Source organism: Panulirus ornatus, chromosome 12, assembly GCF_036320965.1.
Source record: "Panulirus ornatus isolate Po-2019 chromosome 12, ASM3632096v1, whole genome shotgun sequence".
Taxonomy (NCBI): Eukaryota; Metazoa; Arthropoda; class Malacostraca; order Decapoda; family Palinuridae; genus Panulirus; species Panulirus ornatus.
Window position 1 is genome coordinate 67,234,236 of NC_092235.1, and position 21,936 is coordinate 67,256,171.

The window sequence follows — 21,936 nt, forward strand, 5'->3', positions numbered from 1 at the left end:
CTCACTCATTCTCTCCATGTGACCAAACCATTTCAAAACACCCTCTTCTGCTCTCTCAACCGCACTCTTTTTATTACCACACATCTCTCTTACCCTATTATTACTTACTTGATCAAACCACCTCACACCACATATTGTCCTCAAACATCTCATTTCCAGCACATCCACCCTCCTCCGCACAACTCTATCTATAGCCCACGCCTCGCAACCATATAACATTGTTGGAACCACTATTCCTTCAAACATACCCATTTTTGCTTTCCAAGATAATGTTCTCGACTTCCACACATTCTTCAATGCTCCCAGAACTTTCGGCCCCTCCCCCACCCTATGATTCACTTCCGCCTCCATGGTTCCATGCGCTGCCAAATCCACTCCCAGATATGTAAAACACTTCACTTCCTCCACTTTTTCTCCATTCAAACTTACCTCCCAAATGACTTGTCCCTCAACCCTACTGTACCTAATAACCTTGCTCTTATTCACACTTACTCTTAGCTTTCTTCTTTCACACACTTTACCATACTCAGTCACCAGCTTCTGCAGTTTCTCACACAAATCAGCCACCAGCACTGTATCATCAGCGAACAACTTACTCACTTCCCAAGCTCTCTCATCCACAGTAGACTTCATACTTGCCCCTCTTTCCAAAACTCTTGCATTCACCTCCCTAACAACCCCATCCATAAACAAATTAAACAACCATGGAGACATCACACACCCCTGCCGCAAACCTACATTCACTGAGAACCAATCACTTTCCTCTCTTCCTACACATACACATGCCTTACATCCTTGATAAAAACTTTTCACTGCTTCTAACAACTTGCCTCCCACACCATATAATCTTAACACCTTCCGCAGAGCATCTCTATCAACTCTATCATATGCCTTCTCCAGATCCATAAATGCTACATACAAATCCATTTGCTTTTCTAAGTATTTCTCATATACATTCTTCAAAGCAAACACCTGATCCACACATCCTCTACCACTTCTGGAACCACACTGCTCTTCCCCAATCTGATGCTCTGTACATTCCTTCACCCTCTCAATCAATACCCTCCCATATACTTTCCCAGGAATACTCAACAAACTTATACCTCTGTAATTTGAGCACTCACTTTTATCCCCTTTTTATTCTCCCTAAAATTTAATGATACTCTCTTATCCCAACTCTCATTTGCCCTCTTTTTCACCTCTTGCATCTTTCTCTTGACCTCCTTCCTCTTTCTTTTATACATATCCCAGTCATTTGCACTACTTCCTTGCAAAAATCATCTAAACACCCCTCTCTTCCCTTTCACTAACAATCTTACTTCATTCCACCACTCACTACCCTTTCTAATCTGCCCACTTCCCACCTTTCTCATGCCACAAGCATCATTTGCACAAGCCATCACTGCTTCCCTCGATTTGTTCTCTTGTCGTACGCACTTTATGTAGCTCCTTCCAAAACATCTTTTTTTATTCTCCCTAAAATTTGATGATACTCTCTCATCCCAACTTTCATTTGCCGTCTTTTTCACCTCTTGCCCCTTTCTCTTGACGTCCTTCCTCTTTCTTTTATACATCTCCCAGTCATTTGCACTACTTCCCTGCAAAAATCATCCAAACACCCCTCTCTCTTCTCTTTCACTAACAATCTTACTTCATCCCACCACTCACTACCCTTTCTAATCAGCCCACCTCCCACCTTTCTCATGCCACAAGCATCTTTTGCGCAAGCTATCACTGCTTCCCTAAATGCATCCCCTTACATCATTTGCTCTCACCTTTTTCCATAATGCGCTCAATCTCTCCTGGTACCTCCCCACAGAAGTCTCTTTTCAAGCTCACTTACTCTCACCACTCTCTTCACCCCAACATTCTCGCTTCTGAAAACCTCTACAAATCTTCAACTTCGCCTTCATAAGATAATGATCAAACATCCCTCCAGTTGCCCCTCTCAGCACATTAACTTCCAAAAGTCTCTTTCATGCGCCTATCAATTGACACATAATCCAGTAACGCTTTCTGGCCTTCTCTCCTTCTTACATATGTATTCTTTTGTATATCTCTCTTTTTGAACCACGTACTCCCAATCACCAGTCCTTTTTCAGCACACAAATTTACAAGCTCTTCACCATTTCCATTTACAACACAGAACACCTCATGTACACCAATTATACCCTCAGCTGCCACATTATTCACCTTTGCATAAGTCACCCATCATTGTAACTCGGTCTCATGCATCAAAGATGCTAACACACTCACTCATCTGCTTCCAAAACACTTGCCTCGTGATCTTTTTTCTCATGACCAAGTTCATAGGCACCAATAATCACCTGTCTCTTTCCATTTTACTTTCAGTTTTACCCATATCAATCTAGAGTTTACTTTCTTACACTCTATCACATACTCCCACAATTCCTGCTTCAGGAGTAGTGCTACTCCCTCCTTTGCTTGTCATCTCACCAACCCCTGACTTTTCTCCCGAGACATACCCAAACCACTCTTCCCCTTTACCCTTTATCTTTGTTTAGAGCCAAAATATCCAGGTTCCTTTTAACAAACATACTACCACATATCCCATGATAATAGCATGCAGTTAAAAAACTGGAAAAATTAGTGCTATTATTATGACTTGTGGCCCTTGCACAATTTTCGTGTTAATGTCCTGGAGTTAAAGGGGTTAGATATTATCTTTCAATTTGAGTTATGAATTGGCAGATGGGCCACAGGATATGATCAAGACATGGCAGGAAAAAAGGCATCTTCCTTATCAAGGTTATATATTCTTATTCATTTACAAAGTACTCTAGTTTTAGCACCTCATCTTGAATTTCCTTTGATGGTATAGTTTACTAAGTAATCTTTACTATAATTTTCTTGTTGATAAAAAATCTGTGTAAAGCTTATTCTTACAATGTGATCTCTTGAATTATTTTAATGAAAAGACTTTCTTTTGAATAGGAGGCAGAAAAGATATACTTCACGATGACAAAGAAGTTTGGTAAAGTTCGGGATGTTTGGATCAAGGCAGGAATATTTTTCTACACCCAAAACAATGCAGATGAAGCACGACACTACATGGACCGTGCTCTCCTTTCTCTTGATAAAAAAGAACGTATGTGGTAGAGTAATCAATTTGTGAATATGATGTTGCAGTGCAGTGTACAATCTGATTATTTTTTCCTTTCTTTTTTATCCTTGTAAGATGGAGAGACACGTACACTTTTGCATGTTTGTTGAATTAATCCCTTATGTAATTTTAGATGTGGAACTGGTCAGTCAATTTGGTCAACTTGAGTTTCGCTTGGGGGAGGCTGAGCGTGGCAGAACCATGTTTGAAAGTCTTCTCAGTAATTTCCCTAAACGCATCGACATTTGGAGTGTATATGTTGATCTTCTAACAAAAAGAGGAGATATTGAAGGAGCAAGGTGAGTTTCTTTAAAAAAAATAATCCCACATCTTACAAATTATTTTTTTTTTCTATTAAGGAGGGGGGAGACTGTAACCGATTTGAATAGGGTAGGGGAGAAAGAATTCTACCTCCATATTCCTTGTGTGTCATAGAAGGTGACTACAGGGAGTGGAAGTAGGGTGATGAAAACCCCCTTCTTGTTTTACAGTTTCTAAAACTCAAGTGCTGCTTCTCAGCAGTTCTTACCCAATGATCATAGTAACTACTTATACCTAATGTGTCTACCTAACGTTCCAACTTATGGCATACCTAATGTGTCTACCTACTGTTTCAACTTATGACATACCTTATGTGTCTACCTAATGTTCCAACTTATGACTTACAATGTTTCTACATGATACTCCTGCCTAAATGTTCTTACTGTAAGATTGGTGAATTGGAAAATGTTATTGATAATTGTGGATACACCAGCAGCATTATGTTAGAAGGAATCATATTAACTGATGTCTGCTTCTTCTTCAGACATGTTTTGGACCGAATGACAGGGTTAAAACTGCGCCTTCGAAAAATGCGTTCTGTCTTCAAAAAGTTCCTAAACTTTGAAAAGGAGCATGGAACTCCGCAAAGTGTGGAAACAGTAAAGAAAAGAGTACAGGAGTTTGTGGCATCTACACTCCATAAGGATGGTTGATTTAAATCTTTTATTGAAAAACTTATTGAAATCTTATTGGAATGAGGAAGATATGATAATGAATTTTCTTGTAACATTCTGTACATGCACTAGATAACATTTGTGTCATATCGAGATTAATTTGATGATTTGGGTAAGTATGGTGTGTACTTTTATCATATCTGTCTTAATTTTTGATATTCTTTGAAGAATCAGTAAAGGCATGTGTGAAATGTGGAATGTCATCTGAATCATATAAGTACTGGTGACATACTCTTTTATCTCTTGTGTCATGAAAGGCAACTGAAAAGGGGCAGGAACTGGGCTGGGAAATCCTTCCCTTCTGTTTTATCACTTACTTTAGATTATACTCAGTTGATATATAAGAAGTAAAAGTTATTTTAAGTCATAGAAAGGAAAAGTCTTCTTAACATATTAGGCAAGTGATTGATCACACTAGAAGAATCAGTGAAAGCCATATAAATTGGGAAAAAGATTTATGCAGTATTGATATACTTAGAAAATACCTGTAACAAAGTGAATAGGCAAGCTCCCAGGGAATTTCTACGTGATGTCTCTGGGAAATTATTGAATACTGTTTAAAGCTATTATAGTGATATTGGTATTTGCTTGTCTGTTCTGTTTCTGCTTAAAAACCAAAGTTTTTCCTTCTTGGAAACATGCATTGATACATCCCATCCCTAAGAAGGGTGACCTTTCTGACCCCTCTGATTATCATTCTATTGCTGTGACATCTACTATTTGCAAAGTCTTTGAATCCATCCTCACCTCACATATTCTTAAACACCTCAATAATCAGTCTTCTCTTAGATCACCAGTATGGCTTCCATAAGGTAAGATCCAATGGTGATATTCTTTCCTACCTTACTAATATCTGGTCATCATCCATGAAAGATATTAGGGGGTCTTGTGTAGTTGCCCTTGGCATATCTAAGCCTTTGACAGGGTGTGACATTTGGGTCTCATCTCTGAACTCCCCTCTTTTGGCTTCCTCACTTTGCTCCTTCGTATTTAGCTTCCTCTTTGGCCAATCTATCTCTGAAGTTGTTGATGGATCAGCCTCCCCCTTTTCTTCATCAACAGGAGTGTCCCTCAAGGTTCTGTCCTGTCCCCTACACTTTTCCTCCTTTTTTCAATGATTTCCTCTCCTCCACAAATAATTCAATGCACTCATATGCTGATGAATCAATACTGCATATATCCACATCCTTTAATTCTGTTTCTTCTCTCACTCGATCTACATTTCGTCTTGACACAGCTTCCTCAGTCAGACTTGGAGAGGAAATCTCATTGGGTAGACAAAACTCGTCAAGTATAATGCCTTCCCAACCCAATTTCTTTCTCTCTCTTCATCAAAAACTCCTCATAACTCTCGTCTGTACTTTAACACTTCTGTAATTCCACCCCTTGATTCAATAAACATACTTGGTATTACATTAACATTACTTTAACATCACTCTTTCTTGGAAACCCCTCTTTACGAGAATAGTTAGTCTGCTTCTAAGAAACTGGTTGTCCTGTTTAGATGTTGAAACTTCTCTTCTGAACAGATGCTCCATTTATACGAGGGATTGATTTCTGTCGTCATATGGAGTACTGCCCTAACACTTGGGATGGCTCTATCTCTGTATCCTTATATGACAGAGTTGAATTGAAATGTATCCTTACTTGACAGAGTTGTGTCGAAAGCAGTCTGTTATAAACTCACAGACTGATTTCCAAACATGACCCCCTTGCCTTATGCCACAATGTTGGTTCACTTTCCCTCTTCTATGGGTACTACTTTGGTTTTTGCTCCTGAGAGCTGGCTGCCAGTGTGCCCCCACCACTAAGTAGGCCACACAATACACGTCAAGCTGATGCATCTCATGATTATAATGTGGCCATCGGCAACTCAAGGGTGGGCTGTTTTGATACCTGCTTTATCTACATGTCGAAGCTTTGGAACTTTCTACCTTCTCATGTCTTTCCCAATACCTGTGATGTACCACATTTCAAAAGACAGGTCTTTCACACCTTCAAAAATTCATAAATGCCTTCCCTTGTGTTTTTTTTTTCTGCTTCATAATTCTCTCTTTATTTCAATTAAGGCCTGGCCTTGATGTAGACTTTTGTCCATGACTGGAGCCTTCAACATTAAGAAAATAAAGTATGAGTCAGTAGTATGAAACTATTGTAGGTGTTCCTTAAGGTTTTGTGATGTCACTGTAGTTTTCAATTTTTTTCTGTGAAATGGGAGAAAGAGAAGGGGCTGTGGTGATATACTGTCTTACTGATACAGATGGTTTATGCAGACAGTGCTGTGCTGTTTCATGAATCAGAGGAGGATTTGAAGAAAATGATGAATTGACTTGATAATTCAAATAGGAGAACTTTGAAAGGGAATATGCCTAATGTTAAAACTTAATTTTTAAAAGGGATGGGATATCACACTGCAGTCCCTAATAGTCTGAATCATCATCTGTCCCCACCAGACCTAGAAACTTGAGACTCGCCTTACACTGCAGTTTTGGTTCATTTCCCCTCCTCTGTAGCTGTTACTTTGTTTGTGCTCCAAGAAAGGCTGCTTGTGTGCACCTGCCATTAACTAGACCAGGTAATACTTAAGAAACCTCTACATCAGATGACAATTAAGTTACCCATGGCAACTCAGGAGTGGGCCATTGTGACATCTGTCTCTTTCCCCACTCTGCACAGTTTTAGACTTCTTTCCCCTCATATCTTTCTAAGCACTTACAGCTTGCCCCTTTTAAAAGGTAGATTTTCCATTTTTTCCAAATCTTTTGAAATATTGTTCCTCTTTTCTCATTATTTTTCTCCATCTTTAACACTTTTCAAATTTCAGGTGAGGCTTAACCTTTATGTGGACCTTTGTCCATGACAAGATGCTTCAACATTGGAAAGTTTCAGGTAGTAGGAATAAGGTTTAGTAATGATGATAGGGAAACAGAGAGTGGAAGGGTACTGGAGGGAGAGAAAAGGGGGAAGAATGCATGGAATGTTGTATGTATGGGAGGCATGGATAAGTTGAGACTCTTTTGCTGTGGTCACCCCCTTAATGGGAGTTCCCGAAAGGAAGAGGTATCAGAGATATAGATAGATGATAGAAGAGAGAAAACTAAAGTTGAGAGTAGTCTTATAAGGAAAAAAATTGAATATGCATTGAAAGCTTTGGTAATGGAATGGATGTAAGGGTAGAATGTGCAAGGAGCTTGCACAAAGAAATGCTGGTCTCAGTTCAGATGTATTAAGTGTATTATACATGACAGTTAAAGAGTGGATGTGAGAAAATAAGGTCACTCTTTGTGTGTTCTTGGTGCAGCCTCGTTGTGTGGGAAACAGTAAACAATTATGAATGAAATTTTTTTTTCATTTATTTATTTTGCTTTGTCACTGTCTCCCGCGTTAGCGATGTAGCGCAAGGAAACAGACGAAAGAATGGCCCAACCCGCCCACATACACATGTATATACATACATGTCCACACACGCACAATATACATACCTATACATCTCAGTGTACACATATATATACACACACAGACATATACATATATAGACATGTACATAATTCATACTGTCTGCCTTTATTTGTTCCCATCGCCACCTCGCCACACATGGAATAACAACCCCCTCCCCCCTCATGTGTGCAAGGTAGCGCTAGGAAAAACACCAAAGGCCCCTTTCGTTCACACTCAGTCTCTAGCTGTCATGTAATAATGCACCGAAACCACAGCTCCCTTTCCACATCCAGGTCCCACACACTTTGCATGGTTTACCCCAGACGCTTCACATGCCCTGGTTCAATCCATTGAAAGCACGTCGACCCCGGTATACCACATCGTTCCAATTCACTCTATTCCCTGCACGCCATTCACCCTGCTGCATGTTCAGGCCCCGATCACTCAAAATCTTTTTCACTCCATCTTTCCACCTCCAGTTTGGTTCCCACTTCTCCTCGTTCCCTCCACCTCTGACACATATATCCTCTTGGTCAATCTTTCCCCACTCATTCTCTCCATGTGACCAAACCATTTCAAAACACCCTCTTTTGCTCTCTCAACCACACTCTTTTTATTTCCACACATCTCTCTCACCCTTACATTACTTACTCGATAAAACCACTTCACACCACATGTTGTCCTCAAACATCTCATTTCCAGCACATCCACCCTCCTGCGCACAACTCTATCCATAGCCCACGCCTCGCAACCATACAACATTGTTGGAACCACTATTCCTTCAAACATACCCATTTTTGCTTTCCGAGATAATGTTCTCAACTTCCAAACATTCTTCAAGGCTCCCAGAATTTTCGCCCCCCCCCCCCCCCCCACCCCCACCCCTATGATTCACTTCCGCTTCCATGGTTCCATCCGCTGCCAGATCCACTCCCAGATATCTAAAACACTTCACTTCCTCCAGTTTTTCTACATTCAAACTTACCTCCCAATTGACTTGACCCTCAACCCTACTGTACCTAATAACCTTGCTCTTATTCACATTTACTCTAAACTTTCTTCTTTCACACACTTTACCAAACTCAGTCACCAGCTTCTGCAGTTTCTTACATGAATCAGCCACCAGCGCTGTATCATCAGCGAACAGCAACTGACTCACTTCCCAAGCTCTCTCATCCCCAACAGACTGCATACTTGCCTTTCTTTCCAAAACTCTTGCATTCACCTCCCTAACAAACCCATCCATAAACAAATTAAACAACTATGGAGACATCACACACCCCTGCCGCAAACCTACATTCACTGAGAACCAATCACTTTCCTCTCTTCCTACACGTACACATGCCTTATATCCTCGATAAAAACTTTTCACTGCTTCTAACAACTTGCCTCCCACACCATATATTCTAGAAACCTTCCACAGAGCATTTCTATCAACTCTATCATATGCCTTCTCCAGATCCATAAATGCTACATACAAATCCATTTGTTTTTCTAAGTATTTCTCGCATACATTCTTCAAAGCAAACACCTGATCCACACATCCTCTACCACTTCTGAAACCACACTGCTCTTCCCCAATCTGATGCTCTGTACATGCCTTCACCCCCTCAATCAATACCCTCCCATATAATTTACCAGGAATACTCAACAAACTTATACCTCTGTAATTTGAGCACTCACTCTTATGCCCTTTGCCTTTGTACAATGGCACTATGCAAGCATTCCGCCAATCCTCAGGCACCTCACCATGAATCATACATACATTAAATAACCTTACCAACCAGTCAACAATACAGTCACCCCCTTTTTTAATAGATTCCACTGCAATACCATCCAAACCTGCTGCTTTGCCGGCTTTCATCTTCCGTAAAGCTTTTACTACCTCTTCTCTATTTACCAAATCATTTTCCCTAACCCTCTCACTTTGCACACCACCTCGACTAAGACACCCCACATCTGCCACTGTATCATCAAACACATTCAACAAACCTTCAAAATACTCTTTCCATCTCCTTCTCACATCACCACTACTTGTTATCACCTCCCCATTAGCCCCCTTCACTGAAGTTCCCATTTGCTCCCTTGTCTTACGCACTCTATTTACCTCCTTCCAAAACATCTTTTTATTTTCCCTGAAATTTAATGATACTCTCTCACCCCAACTCTCATTTGCCCTCTTTTTCACCTTTTGCACCTTTCTCTTGACCTCCTGCCTCTTTCTTTTATACCTCTCCCACTCATTTGCATTTTTTCCCTGCAAAAATTGTTCAAATGCCTCTCTCTTCTCTTTCACTAATAATCTTACTTCTTCATTCCACCACTCACTACCTTTTCTAATCAACCCACCTCCCACACTTCTCATGCCACAAGCATCTTTTGCGCAAGCCATCACTGATTCCCGAAATACATCCCATTCCTCCCCCACTCCCCTTACCTCCTTTGTTCTCACCTTTTTCCATTCTGTACTTAGTCTCTCCTGGTACTTCCTCACACAAGTCTCCTTCCCAAGCTCACTTACTCTCACCACTCTCTTCACCCCATCATTCTCTCTTCTTTTCTGAAAACCCCCACAAATCTTCACCTTCGCTTCCACAAGATAATGATCAGACATCCCTCCAGTTGCACCTCTCAGCACATTAACATCCAAAAGTCTCTCTTTCGTGCGTCTATCAATTAACACGTAATCCAATAACGCTCTCTGGCCATCTCTCCTACTTACATACGTATACTTATGTATATCTCGCTTTTTAAACCAGGTATTCCGAATCACCAGTCCTTTTTCAGCACATAAATCTACAAGCTCTTCACCATTTCCATTTACAACACTGAACACTCCATGTATACCAGTTATTCCCACAACTGCCACATTACTCACCTTTGCATTCAAATCACCCATCACTATAACCCGGTCTTGTGCATCAAAACCACTAAACACTCATTCAGCTGCTCCCAAAACACTTGCCTCTCATGATCTTTCTTCTCATGCCCAGGTGCATATGCACCAATAATCACCCATCTCTCTCCATCCACTTTCAGTTTTACCCATATCAATCTAGAATTTACTTTCTTACACTCTATCACATACTCCCACAACTCCTGATTCAGGAGTAGTGCTACTCCTTCCCTTACTCTTGTCCTCTCGCTAACTCCTGACTTTACTCCCAAGACATTCCCAAACCACTCTTCCCCTTCACCCTTTAGCTTCGTTTCACTCAGAGCCAAAACATCCAGGTTCCTTTCCTCAAACATACTACCTATCTCTCCTTTTTTCTCATCTTGGTTACATCCACACACATTTAGACACCCCAATCTGAGCCTTCGAGGAGGATGAGCACTCCTCGCGTGACTCCTTCTTCTGTTTTCCCTTTTAGAAAGTTAAAATACAAGGAGGGGAGGGTTTCTGGCCCCCCTCTCCCTTCCCCTTTAGTCACCTTCTACGACACGTGAGGAATGCGTGGGAAGTATTCTTAATCCCCTATCCCCAGGGATAGGGGATTAAGAAAAAGCTAAAATAAATAACTCAGGAAGAGTAAAGAATAAGGGCAGTAAAGATGGGTATCTTGCATGATAGAATTAGAACTATAAGGATTAATGAAGATATGATATTTGAAATTGTTATTAAGAAAGCACATAGATGTAAGTTCTTAGATTGGTATAATCATGTAGAATACTTGGCAGATGTTATGTTAATCAAGATAAATAGGAGTGAACTTGAAGGTGCAAATAGAGATCAACTATGAAATAGATGAAAGTCTCTTTTCTCCTGTTATCTTACCTTCCTCCTACAATCTTTCCACCTTTAAGAGTCAAGACTTCAGGCATCAAAGGAGCTCTCACCTGGGCCATTTTGATTATTAAAAAAGATGAGAGATGAAGTGAGAGAGTTGATTAAGTGTTAGGATGTTACCGAAGAAAATGCTAAAGGAATGCCTCAGGTTCAAATGTAGTGAAAACATTTTGCAAAAAGAGGTGTTGTGATAGGAGATATTGGCCCTTAACAAATCAGCTTAGTGTGTGGTGAAGAGTAGAAAGTGTTTATCAAAGTATGAAATCTCATTTCTCTTTACCTCCTTCCTTCGTACTATTTGCCATTTCCCGCGTTAGCGAGGTAGCGTCAAGAACAGAGGACTGGGCCTTTGAGGGAATATCCTCACCTGGCCCCCTTCTCTGTTCCCTCTTTTGGAAAATTAGAAAAAAATGAGAGGGGAGGATTTACACACACACACACACACACACACACACACACACACACTCACTTACCCCCGCTCCCTTCCCTTTTAGTTGCCTTCTACGACACGCAGGGAATACGTGGGAAGTATTCTTTCTCCCCTCATAGCCTTTAAACATATTTGTTTTTACTTTCCAACCCTCTTGACCCTTAACATATTGATTTTTATTTTCCATCCCTCTTGACCCTTAACATATTTTTTATTTTCCAGCCCTCAAAATTCACATTATCATTTTTTAGAAAATATATTTAACCTTTCATTATCAATGACATTCAAATAACAATAAAAAGAATTCACTTTAAAAGTTTATTTTGTCCTCTGCTTTCTCTCCAGTGATGAATAAAAGTTTCATAGTGAGTGAGGCCTTAGTGTTATGTGAGTTGCCACTACATGTTATATTGTTTAATTTATTCCAAAAAGGATATTGGTGTTATTGTTTTATCCTATATGGTAAATCTTTTCTTGTTACAATCATCTTGGTTTGATGATAATTTTTCTTGTTGTAATCCGCTTGGTTTGATGATAATTTTTTCTTAACAACAACTGTAAAAGTCGATAGAATTGCCGTCTGCACCAATCATGTGTAGTGTTGTCAAATTCAGTTGGCCACTGACAACTCTCCTTTCAGTTTTGCTGAAACACCTTTCTCTGCCTTGTCTAGGTCAACTTTCAATGCTGGAAGTGTCTGTCCATTAAATTATTGTTCTCTCCATATGAACTGAAGGTATAGCAAGAGCATCACCATCAGATAAATCAGGATCATCTTTTACCTGGTCCTCTAAATCTAGTTACAAGCCATTTACTTTCATTCCTAGAAAACATATGAAACTGTACTCACATTCTCATGGCTGGAGGATGATTGCTTGTGGAGAGAAATTATCATGCACTACCACCTTAGTGACTACCCTGACTCTGTGCATCCTCAAAATTGAGACGTGAAACTTGATGCATAAACATTCATCTAGAGATGTCACTCAGCTCGCATAAATCCATCTTGAGATGTTAAGGGGTTACTTGCAGGATGAATGCAGTATTACAAATTACAAATGAGATAGCAAAAATTAAAGTCTTCAGATTTTTTTCTTTCCCATCATAGAATGAAAGAATTTATTTATATTTTATTTTTATTTATTTTGCTTTGTCGCTGTCTCCCGCGTTTGCGAGGTAGCGCAAGGAAACAGACGAAAGAAAGAAATGGCCCAACCCAACCCCATACACAGTGTATATACATACACGTCCACACACGCAAATATACATACCTATACATCTCAATGTACACATATATATATACACACACAGACACATACATATATACCCATGCACACAATTCACACTGTCTGCCTTTATTCATTCCCATCACCAAATGAAAGAAATACCTATGAAAATAAAGCATATTTACAAATAAATCTGATGACTTACCTAAATGGCCATATTACAGTGGAAGTAGAGTAGAAACACCTTTTATGGAAGAATTTTGTGTATGTGATAGTAAAGGATATGTAGAAACAAGTAGGCTAACTTAAATGATATGGGTATGGCATAGCATTAGATTTGCAGTTTAAATTTGCTGATGGAAGTAAACCCACCTATTAATTCTTATCACTGTTTATTGTTCCTGTTTACACATATTTTCATATGTGCTTGTATTTACATTTACATGTGTATATTTTGACTTCAGAACAGCTTCCAGAGATTAGAAGTTTCAGAAGTAAGCACCTGTAGTGATGGAGGTGACACATAGCACCTTTACAAATGTCAAAATATTGGCAGTGGAGTATAGAATATGCCTGCAAATTTTAGTCCTCATTTGATAACTTCCAGTGACTGACATAAGTTGCATATGAAAGATTCAAAGTATTTAAGAGTCAAATCACTGGGCATGAGGGAAGGATGTTTTTGAGTGATTTGAGAGACTGTTTACAGGATCTACCCTCTGGAATTGGAAACAGATTTAATGGTGACCCTCACATGCATATCAGGCATATTATCTTGCAATATTTTTACTATTGACAAAACATTCTGAATGTTTCATTTTGTAGAATTGAGTTTTGAGCAACAGACTTTTGTGCAGGTGTGGAAACATAGTTTGACAAATATTTAAAGTGTTAGCAATGCACACAAGAATTTTGTAGCACAAAGATTCAAGGAATCATATTTTAGTGTTCTTTTTTGACCTCTGTATACAGGTCATTATTTCTTGAAGAGTCATTTATATTGATTTTGGATTAGAATAATGTAACAACATTTAAGCCTGTAAATTATCTCAAATTTATATTTTTTTAACTGAATAATTATAGTGATGACATCCAGTCTGCTTGTAAATTGTCAAATTTTGTATGATTATTATACCTTTTTGTAACTATGGTTTGGAAATTATACAGTAATTGTGGAAGACTTTAATTGGAGTTGATCTGAATGTGTACAGTTCTGTTGAAACTGGTGATCTTAATTTTGTGTTGACAGTAAATCATAGGATTTCCATGCATTTGTAGAACTTTTATTTGTTTAAACACTTCATCCATCAACTGCAGGTTCTGAAAATTTCTGTTGTCATATCAGCTTTGAAAGTTGCTATTGTGTGAAATACCATTTTTACATTTTCACATTCTCCAACCTATGGAAGAACTTCTCATAAATCAGTGTGATACCTGTTCACTTTGGGTATTATTGTTATTTATTGTACTTAATCGCTGTTTCCCCCATCAGCAAGGTAGCGCCAGGAAACAGACAAAGAAAGGCCCATCCACTCATACACATATTATTTATTTGCTTTGTCGTTGTCTCCCGCGTTAGCGAGGTAGCGCAAGGAAACAGACGAAAGAATGGCCCAACCCACCCACATACACATCCACACACGCAAATAAACATACCTATACATCTCACCGTATACATATATATACACACACAGACATATACATATGTGCACATGTACATAATTCATACTGTCTGCCTTTATTCATTCCCATCGCCACCTCGCCACACATGAAATAACAACCCCCTCCCCCCTCATGTGTGCGAGGTAGCGCTAGAAAAGACAACAAAGGCCCCATTCGTTCACACTCAGTCTCTAGCTGTCGTGTAATAATCCACGGAAACCACAGCTCCCTTTCCACATCCAGGCCCCACACAACTTTCCATGGTTTACCCCAGACGCTTCACATGCCATGGTTCAATCCATTGACAGCACGTTGACCCTGGTATACCACATCGTTCCAGTTCACTCTATTCCTTGCATGCCTTTCACCCTCCTGCATGTTCAGGCCCCAATCACTCAAAATCTTTTACACTCCATCTTTCCACCTCCAATTTGGTCTCCCACTTCTCCTCGTTTCCTCCACCTCTGACACATATATCCTCTTGGTCAATCTTTCCTCACTCATTCTCTCTATGTGACCAAACCATTTCAAAACACCCTCTTTTTATTACCACACATCTCTCTTACCCTATTATTACTTACTTGATCAAACCACCTCACACCACATATTGTCTTCAAACATCTCATTTCCAGCACATCCACCCTCCTGTGCACAAATCTATCCATAGCCCACGCCTTGCAACAATACAACATTGTTGGAACCACTGTTTCTTCAAACATACCCAATTTTGCTTTCTGAGATAATGTTCTCGACTTTCACACATTCGTCAACACTCCCAGAACTTTCGCCCCCTCCCCCACCCTATGATTCACTTCCGCTTCCATGGTTCCATCCGCTGCCAAATCCACTTCCAGATATCTAAAACACTTCACTCCTCCAGTTTTTCTCCATTCAAACTTACCTCCCAATTGCCTTGTCCCTCAACCCTACTGTACCTAATAACCTTGCTCTTATTCATGTTTACTCTTAACTTTCTTCTTTCACACACTTTACCAAACTCAGTCACCAGCTTCTGCAGTTTCTCTCATGAATCAGCCACCAGCGCTGTATCATCAGCAAACAACAACTGACTCACTTCCCAAGCTCTATCATCCCCAACAGACTTCATACTTGCCCCTCTTTCCAAAACTCTTGCATTCACCTCCCTAACAACCCCATCCATATACAAATTAAACAACCATGGAGACATCACACACCCCTGCCGCAAACCTACATTCACTGAGAACCAATCACTTTCCTCTCTTCCTACACGTACACATGCCTTACATCCTCGATAAAAACTTTTCACTGCTTCTAACAACTTGCCTCCCACACCATATATTCTTAATACCTTCCACAGAGCATCTCTATCAACTCTATCATATGCCTTCTCCAGATCCATAAATGCTACATACAAATCCATTTGCTTTTCTAAGTATTTCTCACATACATTCTTCAAAGCAAACACCTGATCCACACATCCTCTACCACTTCTGAAACCACACTGCTCTTCCCCAATCTGATGCTCTGTACATGCCTTCACCCTCTCAATCAATACCCTCCCATATAATTTACCAGGAATACATATATATATGGGGAAGAGCAGTGTGGTTTCAGAGGTGGTAGAGGATGTGTGGATCAGGTGTTTGCTTTGAAGAATGTATGTGAGAAATACTTAGAAAAGCAAATGGATTTGTATGTAGCATTTATGGATCTGGAGAAGGCATATGATAGAGTTGATAGAGATGCTCTGTGGAAGGTATTAAGAATATATGGTGTGGGAGGCAAGTTGTTAGAAGCAGTGAAAAGTTTTTATCGAGGATGTAAGGCATGTGTACGTGTAGGAAGAGAGGAAAGTGATTGGTTCTCAGTGAATGTAGGTTTGCGGCAGGGGTGTGTGATGTCTCCATGGTTGTTTAATTTGATTATGGATGGGGTTGTTAGGGAGGTAAATGCAAGAGTCTTGGAAAGAGGGGCAAGTATGAAGTCTGTTGGGGATGAGAGAGCTTGGGAAGTGAGTCAGTTGTTGTTCGCTGATGATACAGCGCTGGTGGCGGATTCATGTGAGAAACTGCAGAAGCTGGTGACGGAGTTTGGTAAAGTGTGTGGAAGAAGAAAGTTAAGAGTAAATGTGAATAAGAGCAAGGTTATTAGGTACAGTAGGGTTGAGGGTCAAGTCAATTGGGAGGTGAGTTTGAATGGAGAAAAACTGGAGGAAGTGAAGTGTTTTAGATATCTGGGAGTGGATCTGGCAGCGGATGGAACCATGGAAGCGGAAGTGGATCATAGGGTGGGGGAGGGGGCGAAAATTTTGGGAGCCTTGAAAAATGTGTGGAAGTCGAGAACATTATCCCGGAAAGCAAAAATGGGTATGTTTGAAGGAATAGTGGTTCCAACAATGTTGTATGGTTGCGAGGCGTGGGCTATGGATAGAGTTGTGCGCAGGAGGATGGATGTGCTGGAAATGAGATGTTTGAGGACAATGTGTGGTGTGAGGTGGTTTGATCGAGTAAGTAACGTAAGGGTAAGAGAGATGTGTGGAAATAAAAAGAGCGTGGTTGAGAGAGCAGAAGAGGGTGTTTTGAAATGGTTTGGGCACATGGAGAGAATGAGTGAGGAAAGATTGACCAAGAGGATATATGTGTCGGAGGTGGAGGGAACGAGGAGAAGAGGGAGACCAAATTGGAGGTGGAAAGATGGAGTGAAAAGGATTTTGTGTGATCGGGGCCTGAACATGCAGGAGGGTGAAAGGAGGGCAAGGAATAGAGTGAATTGGAGCGATGTGGTATACAGGGGTTGACGTGCTGTCAGTGGATTGAATCAAGGCATGTGAAGCGTCCGGGGTAAACCATGGAAAGTTGTGTAGGTATGTATATTTGCGTGTGTGGACGTGTGTATGTACATGTGTATGGGGGGGTTGGGCCATTTCTTTCGTCTGTTTCCTTGCGCTACCTAGCAAACGCGGGAGACAGCGACGAGGTATAAAAAAAAAAAAAAAAAAAAACATATATATATATATATATATATATATATATATATATATATATATATATATATATATATATATATATATATATATATATATATATCAGCGAACAACAGCGCTGGTGGCTGATTCATGTGAGAAACTGCAGAAGCTGGTGACTGAGTTTGGTAAAGTGTGTGAAAGAAGAAAGTTAAGAGTAAATGTGAATAAGAGCAAGGTTATTAGTTACAGTAGGGTTGGGGGTCAAGTCAATTGGGAGGTGAGTTTGAATGGAGAAAAACTGGAGGAAGTAAAGTGTTTTAGATATCTGGGAGTGGATCTGGCAGCGGATGGAACCATGGAAGCGGAAGTGGATCATAGGGTGGGGGAGGGGGCGAAAATTCTGGGAGCCTTGAAGAATGTGTGGAAGTCGAGAACATTATCTCGGAAAGCAAAAATGGGTATGTTTGAAGGAATAGTGGTTCCAACAATGTTGTATGGTTGCGAGGCGTGGGCTATGGATAGAGTGGTGCGCAGGAGGATGGATGTGCTGGAAATGAGATGTTTGAGGACAATGTGTGGTGTGAGGTGGTTTGATCGAGTAAGTAACATAAGGGTAAGAGAGATGTGTGGAAATAAAAGGAGCGTGGTTGAGAGAGCAGAAGAGGGTGTTTTGAAATGGTTTGGGCACATGGAGAGAATGAGTGAGGAAAGGTTGACCAAGAGGATATATGTGTCAGAGGTGGAGGGAACGAGAAGAGGGAGACCAAATTGGAGGTGGAAAGATGGAGTGAAAAAGATTTTGTGTGATTGGGGCCTGAACATGCAGGAGGGTGAAAGGAGGGCAAGGAATAGAGTGAATTGGAGCGATGTGGTATACCGGGGTTGACGTGCTGTCAGTGGATTGAATCAGGGCATGTGAAGCGTCTGGGGTAAACCATGGAAAGCTGTGTAGGTATGTATATTTGCGTGTGTGGACGTATGTATATACATGTGTATGGGGGTGGGTTGGGCCATTTCTTTCGTCTGTTTCCTTGCGCTACCTCGCAAACGCGGGAGACAGCGACAAAGCAAAAAGAAAAAAATATATATATATATATATATATTGGGGGGTAAGTTTGAATGGAGAAAACCTGGAGGAGGTGAAGTGGTTTAGATATCTTGGGTGGATTTGGCAGCGGATGGAACCATTGAAGCGGGAGTGAATCATAGGATGGGGGAGGGGGCGAAAGTTCTGGGAGCTTTGAAAAATGTGTGGAAGTCGAGAAAGTTATCTTGGAAAGCAAAAATGGGTATGTTTGAAGGAATAGTGGTTCCAACAATGTTATATGGTTGCAAGGCATGGGCTATAGATAGTTGTGCAGAGGAGGGTGGATGTGCTGGAAATGAGATGTTTGAGGAGAATATGTAGTGTGAGGTGGTTTGATCAAGTAAGTTATGAAAGGGTAAGAGAGAAGTGTGGTAATAAAAAGTGTGTGGTTGAGAGAGCGGAAGAGGGTGTTTTGAAATGGTTTGGTCACATGGAGAGAATGAGTGAGGAAAGATTGACAAAGAGGATATATGTGAATGCAAGAGTTTTGGAGAGAGGGGCAAGTATGCAGTCTGTTGTGGATGATAGGGTTTGGGAAGTGAGTCAGTTGCTTGCTGATGATACAGCGCTGGTGGCTGATTCGGGTGAGAAACTGCAGAAGTTGGTGACTGAGTTCAGTAAAGTGTGTGAAAGAAGAAAGTTGAGTAAATGTGAATAAGAGCAAGGTTATTAGGTACAGTAGGGTTGAGGGTCAAGTCAATTGGTAGGTAAGTTTGAATGGAGAAAAACTGGAGGAAGTAAAGTGTTTTAGATATCTGGCAGCGGATGGAACCATGGAAGCGGAAGTGAATCATAGGGTGGGGGAGGGGGCGAAAATCCTGGGAGCCTTGAAGAATGTGTGGAAGTCGAGAACATTATCTCGGAAAGCAAAAATGAGTATGTTTGAAGGAATAGTGGTTCCAACAATGTTGTATGGTTGCGAGGCGTGGGCTATGGATAGAGTTGTGCGCAGGAGGGTGGATGTGCTGGAAATGAGGTGTTTGAGGACAATGTGTGGTGTGAGGTGGTTTGATCGAGTAAGTAATGTAAGGGTAAGAGAGATGTGTGGAAATAAAAAGAGCATGGTTGAGAGAGCAGAAGAGGGTGTTTTGAAATTGTTTGGGCACATGGAGAGAATGAGTGGGGAAAGATTGACCAAGAGGATATATGTGTCGGAGGTGGAGGGAACGAGGAGAAGTGGGAGACCAAACTGGAGGTGGAAAGATGGAGTGAAAAAGATTTTGAGTGATCGTGGTCTGAACATGCAGGAGGGTGAAAGGCGGGCAAGGAATAGAGTGAATTGGATCGATGTGGTTTACCGGGGTTGACGTGCTGTCATTGGATTGAATCAGGGCATGTGAAGCGTCTGGGGTAAAGCATGGAAAGTCGTGTGGGGCCTGGATGTGGAAAGGGAGCTGTGGTTTCGGGCATTATTGTATGACAGCTAGAGACTGAGTGTGAACGAATGTGGCCTTTGTTGTCTTTTCGTAGCGCTACCTCGCACACATGAGGGGGGAGGGGGATGGTATTTCATGTGTGGCGAGGTGGCGATGTGAATGAATAAAGGCAGACAGTGTGAATTTTGTGCATGGGTATATATGTATGTGTCTGTGTGTGTATATATATATATGTGTACATTGAGATGTATAGGTATGTATATTTGCGTGTGTGGACATGTATGTATATACATGTGTATGGGGTTGGGTTGGGCCATTTCTTTTGTCTGTTTCCTTGCGCTACCTCGCAAACGCGGGAGACAGCGACAAAGCAAAATAAATAAAATAAATAATATATATATATATATATATATATATCCCTGGGGATAGGGGAGAAAGAATACTTCCCACGTATTCCCTGCGTGTCGTAGAAGGCGACTAAAAGGGAAGGGAGCGGGGGGCTGGAAATCCTCCCCTCTCAATTTTTTTTTTTAATTTTCCAAAAGAAGGAACAGAGAAGGGGGCCAGGTGAGGATATTCCCTCAATGGCCCAGTTCTCTGTTCTTAATGCTACCTCGCTAACGCGGGAAATGGCGAATAGTTTGAAAAAAAAAATATATATATATATATATATATATATATATATATATATATATATATATATATATATATATATATATATATAAGCAAAAATGGGTATGTTTGAAGGAATAGTAGTTCCAACAATGTTGTATGGTTGCGAGGCGTGGGCTATGGATAGAGTTGTGCGCAGGAGGATGGATGTGCTGGAAATGAGATGTTTGAGGACAATGTGTGGTGTGAGGTGGTTTGATCGAGTAAGTAACGTAAGGGTAAGAGAGAGGTGTGGAAATAGAAAGAGCGTGGTTGAGAGAGCAGAGGAGAGTGTTTTGAAATGGTTTGGGCACATGGAGAGAATGAGTGAGGAAAGATTGACCAAGAGGATATATGTGTCGGAGGTGGAGGGAACGAGGAGAAGAGGGAGACCAAATTGGAGGTGGAAAGATGGAGTGAAAAAGATTTTGTGTGATCGGGGCCTGAACATGCAGGAGGGTGAAAGGAGGGCAAGGAATAGAGTGAATTGGAGCGATGTGGTATACAGGGGTTGACGTGCTGTCAGTGGATTGAATCAAGGCATGTGAAGCGTCCGGGGTAAACCATGGAAAGCTGTGTAGGTATGTATATTTGTGTGTGTGGACGTGTGTATGTACATGTGTATGGGGGGGGTTGGGCCATTTCTTTCGTCTGTTTCCTTGCGCTACCTCGCAATACGCGGGAGACAGCGACAAAGTATAAAAAAAAAAAAAAAAAAAAAAAAAAATATATATATATATGCGAATCGTATGAAAAAAAAATATATATATATATATATTTTTTTTTTTTTTTTTTTTCAAACTATTCGCCATTTCCCGCGTTAGCGAGGTAGCATTAAGAACAGAGAACTGGGCCATTGAGGGAATATCCTCACCTGGCCCCCTTCTCTGTTCCTTCTTTTGGAAAATTAAAAAAAAAAAAAAAAAAAAAAAAAAAAAAAATTGAGAGGGGAGGATTTCCAGCCCCCCGCTCCCTTCCCTTTTAGTCGCCTTCTACGACACGCAGGGAATACGTGGGAAGTACTCTTTCTCCCCTATCCCCAGGGATAATATATATATATATATATATATATATATATATATATATTCCTATGAGTCTACGGGGAAAATGAAACAAGTTCCTAAGTGCACTTTCATGTAATAATCACAACATCAGGGAAGAGACGAGAAATATGTCAGATGATATACAACGAAGATACGTAGCTGGGATG

At 40.6% G+C, this 21,936-nt stretch overlaps 1 protein-coding gene across 1 annotated transcript in view; it reads left to right on the forward strand.

Moving 5' to 3' along the window:
* Rrp5 (Ribosomal RNA Processing 5) overlaps nt 1-14,274 on the forward strand; it is a 151,611-nt gene extending 137,337 nt beyond the window's left edge. Inside the window, exons 14-16 of the mRNA XM_071668104.1 lie at nt 2,956-3,109; nt 3,258-3,423; nt 3,930-14,274. Of these exons, the coding sequence (XP_071524205.1) occupies nt 2,956-3,109; nt 3,258-3,423; nt 3,930-4,098 (489 nt within the window). The 3' untranslated portion in view covers nt 4,099-14,274. The remainder of the gene's footprint in view (nt 1-2,955; nt 3,110-3,257; nt 3,424-3,929) is intronic.
* Nucleotides 14,275-21,936: the final 7,662 nt, after the last annotated feature.